At 35.8% G+C, this 7,551-nt stretch overlaps 1 protein-coding gene across 4 annotated transcripts in view; it reads right to left on the bottom strand.

The window, feature by feature from the left end:
- The window catches only part of col9a1c (collagen, type IX, alpha 1c), a 57,207-nt gene extending 50,403 nt beyond the window's left edge, over positions 1–6,804 (bottom strand). For all 4 annotated transcript variants that reach the window (XM_014031497.1, XM_014031500.1, XM_014031499.1 and 1 more), the window contains exon 1: positions 6,652–6,804. In XM_014031497.1, coding sequence (XP_013886951.1) covers positions 6,652–6,680 — 29 coding nt within the window. In that variant the 5' untranslated portion in view covers positions 6,681–6,804. The remainder of the gene's footprint in view (positions 1–6,651) is intronic.
- Positions 6,805–7,551: the final 747 nt, after the last annotated feature.

The raw sequence follows: 7,551 nt of genomic DNA, 5'->3' as shown, positions 1-7,551 counted from the left end.
GTTCTGTGAAACATTTGTGTGTAATGCCTTAATTAGGTACAGATCATCAGCTCACCAAAGTTGGAGACATCCAGCTGTCTCACTGGAGATGAAGGCTTGGCATGCTGGACTCTAAACTCCAGGCTGATTCAGATCTGCGCTGGAGGTCATTATGCAGAGGGTTGTACAAACTCATACTGGGACAGCTTGGCCCTTTTTCACAAAACAGCGTTGTCAGAACCCATGGCCCACAAAATCTCAAAAATCAAGAATGCACCTGAGTGTCCTTCCTGACTGAGGATATCCCATCTCTGACAGAAAACTAAACAGAGAAACAAAGACTGTGGAGTTTCTTTTTATTTTTTTTTTCCAAGACACATCCAAGAGACATCGCAATCCAGGAACGCCAACCTGCCATTTTTTACATCCTCTCGTGTGAACTTAATATATTCATCCACAGAGTTGATGTGATCAGTGAAATGTTGGACTTCCTGGGCTTTAATTTTAGCCCAGGTGTCGTCAACATATCTGAACCAATGTCTCTGTGGCACCCCTGAAAAGGACATCAAGGCTCTCTTTTCCACTTCCTCCATGTACAGGTTTGCAATAGATAGATGCCCTATAGATTCAAAAGTTTGTTTGTAAAAACTGAAGCTAAGGTGAACTGGTAAAAATGTTTCTTCCAAGTTGGTGAAGGTCAAAAACACAAACATTGGCATCTTTAAAAATAAGTGTGTATAGGACCCAATCATAATTTCAAACTGAAAGTTAATGTTACATTGTATCATCTGGAAAAGCTACACTCAACTGTGTTTTAAAGCTCTTTTAGACATGGAAACAAAAGGAGTTTCAGTTCTAATTCATAATTCAGTAAAATTTGATTGTAGCCATGAACTGTCAGATAAAGGAAGGTATGTGTTAGTTGTTTTTTTTAGCCAGCTGTTAGTGAAGAGGACACTTGTAAAGGTCTATTCCTTAATAACCTTCTTAATACAATAATTATGGAAACTGAGGGATTGTTGATTTGGGGAGGAGATTTCAATATGACAATGAATACAAAACAAACACTAAAAACACCAAAACTTAAGCACTAAAAAATTTTTAAAATAGCACTTGAAGAATTCAGAATGGTAGATGTCTGGAGAGAAATCTACCCCAAAGTGAACTATAGTCATTACTCAGCGCCCAACAAAAGTTATTCTAGAACTGACTACTTTGTCATGAATAAATCTGACATATTTAAGACAAAGGAACGCAAAWTAGAAGAAACAAATATATCCGATCACTCTACCCTAATATTAAAACTAATCTAACTTCTAGAAAATACAACAATATGGCGATTAACCGTAGGCATGTTAAATTATAAAATGATCAAAGCTGAAACCACCCATGATATAAAGACTTACATAGAAGAAAATGATAGCAGTAATTATAATTATTAAGAGGAAAACTGATTTTAAAAATTGTGGCTTTTAAAAAATCCAAAATGGAAGCATATGAAAACGAGAGAGCACAACTAATAAAACATATAAAAAATGAACTGAAAACCCAAACATGTTTCAAAAAATAAAGGAACTAAGAAGTAACACTGATAGCATTTTAACAGATAAAATTTAAAAGGAATCAAAATTTACTATACAATCTTAAGGGCTCGACACACYGGAGGCGACGTCGCTCGCTCTCCATTCATTTCCTATGGAGCCTGTGCGGTGAGGCGACAATCGCTTGCCCTCCTCCAGCTAAGCGACCGGCGAAAATAGTGCATGTGAAATTTCGCGCTCCTACACGTAGACGTGCACATGCGAGCTTGCGACGCGACATATGAAAGTTGAAAAAATGTTCAACTTTTGTCGCTGTTGCTTAGCGTACAACCAATCAGCGAGGGTTTCATTGAGTGACGAACAGAGAGTATGCTACACACTGCAGTTAGCTAACACTTTCACCAAGGCATTACTAAAAAGCTTTGTGGGAATTTATTGGCACCAGGGTGAAGTTTATGGTAAGTCTTTCCTCATAAACTGTATCTTGATGTGTGTTTGTTTTTCAATATCATTAGCATCGCAAGATTTGTTTAGTTTACACGTCCGTAATGCACACCCGCCTTCAGAGTCAAGAACCAATCAAATTTCATGAAGACAAGCGACCTGAGAGCGCGATTCGCAATGCTGCGATCACTATTGCGTCCCGTGTGTCGGGTTTCACCCTGGCTGCGATGACAGCCGTTAATCGCTGTAGTTTGTCGCTGCCCGTGTGTCGAGCCCTTTACCATGAAGTGGAACGTAAAGCAACAAAACTGTTAACTAAAAAGATTAAAAAAACAACCAGCTGACAGAAACATTTATAAATTAAAGGATGATGAGAGAAACCAGATGATATATGATCCAGTAATATTATGTTTAGGACATATTATGAGTGATTGTACAATCAACCTCCTTCTGCTGACGGTGAACACAGAATATTTCTGTGAGACATTAGATCTGCCCTCAATTGGAGAAATCCGAAAAACATCTTACATTTCACATAAGAACAGAAATACAAAAGGCAATCAAGAGATTAAAAAACACACACCAGGAAGTGATGGACTAACATCTGACTGGTCCAACTCTTTCAGTGAAGACCTCATCTTTATTAGAAAGATCATTTCGTTATACATTGGAACATGCAGTGCTTCCATTGTCTTGGAGAGAAACGATTATAACAATTATTCCAAAAAAGGAAAAGAGCTCAGATCATAGACCTGTATCTGTTCTAAATATGGACCATAAACAATTCACTGGTAAAATTATAGATGAAGACCAGACAGGATTTATTAAAGGTCGCCAAACCCAAGATAACACCAGGAGAGTACTTCACATTATAGATCATATTCAAACAATAAAACTGAAGCTATTGTAGTTAGTCTCGATGCAGAGAGCTTTGATTGTGTACGCTGATTTTTTTTTGTATAAAACACTTAAAATATTTGGTTTTAATCAGAAAACCGTATAGTGTGTGAGGACCTCGTACCAGTCACCCCTGGCCAGAATCAGGATTAATGGAAATTTAACTGATAAAGAATTAACTGGTAACATAAAACTGGAAAGCTCTGCATCTCAGGGCTGTTTTTTGTCACTTACATTATCTGCAATTTATGTTGAACCACTGGCACAATATATAAGACAAAATCAGGATCGTAAGGGTGTAGATTTAGACAATGAATCTTATATTATAGGTTTCTTTGCAGATGATGTAATGTGCTTTTGAACAGAGTCAGAAAACTCTCTTGTTTAATCATAAGAGACGTTCAACTTCTACTCAGGATATAATTAAATCTGGTAAAAACACAGATTGAAAAGTAACACGAGAAAAGAGACGTTATGATATGACATGAGCTTTTATTTGTAAAAGTAAAGGGGGGTCTTAATTCACTAGACTACACTAGAGATGATCGCCATGATACACGAGTCTCCAGGCTGCAGCAACACCCATCTTCTWTGGCAGGCCGTTTTAACATTTAATAGCTTGACTGAATATCTATTTCATATATCTCAAATACATTTCTTTCTAGTCAAAATAAACATTCCAGACATCTAAAACAATATTCTTCCTATCTCAAATGAACATTTGAGATAGAAAGAATATAATTCTTACCAGTACAAATGACATCACTTCCCCAATCATATGTATTGGGCTTTTACTTCTGGATTTCCGAAATAACATTCCTCTTATCTAAAATAAATAGTCTGGATGTCTAAAAATGAATTGTGACAAGGATGAACTCTAATTTCAGATCTGCATGATCTAGTTAAAACTAGTAAAAAAATCCTGTTTGACACAGGCAGGGAAGATTTGGCATGTTTTTTTAACGTGTTAATACCCACATCACCTGTAAATTCCTGTAAATTATAGTTTGTTTATGAATGCTAAATTTCAGTCTGTGTGTGTCTACGTGTGTGTGTGTGTGTTAAATTTCTCTTAAGGCCCTGTCACACTAAAACATTTTAGACAACATATGAAAACTTTAAAGACATCTACGTTGAAGATGGAATTCAAAGTATCTACTGCACTGCAAAAAAGTCCACCTAACCAAGTTTTAAATCTTATATCAGCCAAAACGATTTTTGATCTTGTTTTGAGACAGATTTACTAAACAAGAACTGATTGTGTAAGAATAATCATCTTGTTTTCAGAATGTGTAAGATTATTTGTCTTGTTAGCCTGAAAATTTGACTCAAATCAAAAATTTCTGCCAGTGGAGTAAGAAAATTTTACATGGTAAGATTCTTAAAATACTTGATTTGACTCATTTTTTTCTTATTTCAAGAATCTTAACAAGTAAAAATTTCTTACTCCATTTGCAGAAATATTTGACAATTTGCGTCAAAATTTCAGACTAACAAGACAAATAATCTTACACATTCTGAAAACAAGATMATTATTCTTACACAATCAGTTCTTGTTTAGTAAATCAGTCTTAAAACAAGATCAAAAAGACTTTTTGGCTGATATAAGATTTTAAAACTTGGTAAGATGGACAGTTTTTGCAGTGTACATGTTGTGATGCTAAAAAACTAATCAAGTATATAACTTTTATAAGTAATTTAGACATTAAAAACATTCATAAGTTGGCATAAGTTGTCTAAAATATTATAATGTGACAGGGCCTTTAGCATATTACTTTGTATTCAACTTCCTGCGTGCCATGTGTTTACCATGTGTTATGTTTTATATGTGTTATCTCACCAAGTCAAATTCCTAATATACTTGYCAAATAAAAATATTGATTCTGTCACATTTAAAGATTTTTTTCATTGTTGCCGGAAACAATAAAGGTGGTAAATCATGTGTTTATGTTTGTATGTTTGATTGTCTGACTTAGCAAAGTATCCAGAATTGTAAAAATAATCGGATAAAATTCTCAGAAAGTTCTTGTTGTAAGTAGTAAACTTTGAAGTCAGTCCTATTCAAGATCACTACCGCATTTATTTGACCATTGTAAGCAGTAACATAATTCTAAATCATATTAGTTGAAAGTCATCCTCAGCACATCTAACCTGTGTTAAATGATCCTGCAACATGTTTGTTTGAAAGTTCGAAATGCAAAATACTGCAGGCAAAAAGCTTTTCTTCAAGGAATGCCAGGTCTTTATCAAGCACTGAAGTTCTGTGAAATTCTGTCACCACAGGATARAATACTAATACACTCAGTGAACTTTAATGCTGGCTTTAGAGCTGCAAGCAGGGTTTCCTCAGATCTTTTTACAAATTTTAAAACCTGTCAGTAAAGATGTTTCCTTGGTAGGAAACACCTTTACAACCACTAAGATTAAAGGCTCGGTGTTAGAGCCTTGGCTGCAAACAAACGCTGTAAATTTTATGCTTGAGGACAAGAAAAATCCCCAAATTTGCCTCATCGTGTCAGTCAGGTAATTATATGTCATCTGATACGACTGTAAGGATGAATCAGTTTCTGATCATTTCTCCTTTACTTATACAAAATGCTTTAAACAGACCAACATTTTAAATAWGATCTCTGTCATCTTCTAATGATTTAAAGGCCTATCGTTCCTTGAAGGAATGCATGTTTTTTAACAACCTTTCATGCCAAAGTTTAAATGATGGTGTAAAAGCCATCTGTGAAAAGCTTGGAAACAACATAATGAGCAACCTCAGGTTATATTTTACATAATCTGTTGGTGCTAGGTGTATGTGCTAAGCAAACTAGCTACTACAACACCAAAATGTAACAAAATATCTGTAAAACTTAGTTATAGTCATATTTTACTGCTAATGTCAGTTAGCTGTGGTGGCCATTTTGAATTGAATTGACTTGAAAAGTAAATGAGTTGTAGATGTACATGCAATGAGTAAATGGTAAATGGATTGTACTTATATAGTGCCTTTCTATCCAACCAGGATACTCAAAGCTCTTTACAATCTGTGTCCTCTTTTACCCATTTATACATTCATCCAGCTCTATTAGATCTCTCTGTAAAGATAATCAACAAAAACTAATCAGTGCTTTATTAAATCACACTCATACACTGATGGACACACATCAGAGGCAGTGCGTTCAGTGTCCTGCCCAGATACWCTTTGACATGTGTTAGAATATTGGTGGAATCAAACCACCAACTCTCGCATCACAGGCATGACAACCATCTTGAACTGTTTCCTCCAAAAACCAATCAACTGTAAACATATATTCAGTTTGGCTTCTGAAAGTTTCATGAAAATCAATCCATGATATTTTGCTAATAAAGTTGACACCAAATACTTAACGCAACAATTTCAGACAAACAGTTTGTGCAATCTGTTAACCCTAAGATTATATGATAATTACCGACCGTAACAAAGTTTAAGTCAGTTTCTGCAGAACTGACCGAGCCTTTTTATTGCCTTTTTAAAACTTCAATTGGCAGCCATCTTCAGTTAGGTTGAGTTAAAATGTTTCTCAGCTGAAGATATAATCTCCCCCCCAATTAAACAAATAGAAGCAGTGAAATMCTGCAGCGTACAAGATTAAAATCCTAAGTGTGTTGAAGTGTTTTAATTACACAATGGCCAACATTCAGTGAAATCCTATTGCATCCAACAGAGGCTTTTATTTTGGCAAACAAAATGCAGTCACATTAGTGACAACTTCAAGAAAAGTGTACACATAAACCAAAGAGTGAAGCGTTCAACATTTACCTTTTCAAACATGAGCTCTGGAAGGCCATGTTTGTCTCTCGCTGTAAGATGGATCAGTCTCAGGGAAAAAGAGCTCAGCACTGAGTCACAGACGTGATGTTCCCCTCCTTGGAGTCTGTCTTACCTGCTCATGATGAGAACTGAGCACAGGATGTTCAAGCATTTTCAAAGGACACAAATACTTGTTCAAGTGGAATCCCATTGGCCAGGCCGTCCTCAGTAGGTGGTGGCTACATTTTATTACATACAGTTAAACGGATACAGAAGCCTACAGGTTTTTACAGGAACAGCTGCTTCTTATTTTACTCTTTCCTAATGACATGTGTTGACTGTGTGTAATTCTGCTAATGTACATTGCTCTTATAGGAAAGTACAACCCAGTAAGTGATGAAAAGTAGATTTTATAATCCTGTGAACCTATCTTTGTGTAGATGCAGTCGACACACTGACATGAGGAAAGCCTTGTTATTAACATGAATTATACAAGACACCCCTTTTGTGTCTCTTTCAGTTTCTGGGACTGATTCTACGATAGTTGATCTGCTCTTTAGAAGATGTGAGATCCCAACATTGGCTGGATTCTGAAAGGAATTAAAGGGCTAGCATTTATTGAAATACCGTAATAGATTTAATCTGCCAGCTTTCATGCCAGAGTCTTAAACTAAGATGAGAAGAGGATGGCATTATAGTCATTATGTAAATTAATCTTAAGGTTGGTTTATACTTCAAGTCGCACGTCAAGTTCTAGACCTTTGTGTGTTTGATCAGGTCACTTAGTCAGAAAATGAATAATCAGGTTCCTTAATGCTGTGAATTAAACTCGTACAGACGTGCTGACATGTCTCACTGGTTAATGTTCCTGTGCTCAGAGGTTATGTTGAGGGTTCTCTTTGATACACA

The sequence above is a fragment of the Austrofundulus limnaeus genome, unplaced genomic scaffold (genome assembly GCF_001266775.1).
Source record: "Austrofundulus limnaeus strain Quisiro unplaced genomic scaffold, Austrofundulus_limnaeus-1.0 Scaffold1262, whole genome shotgun sequence".
NCBI classification, from domain to species: Eukaryota; Metazoa; Chordata; class Actinopteri; order Cyprinodontiformes; family Rivulidae; genus Austrofundulus; species Austrofundulus limnaeus.
The sequence above is the reverse complement of the archived record's forward strand: the minus strand, read 5'-3'. Positions and strand labels throughout refer to the sequence as shown.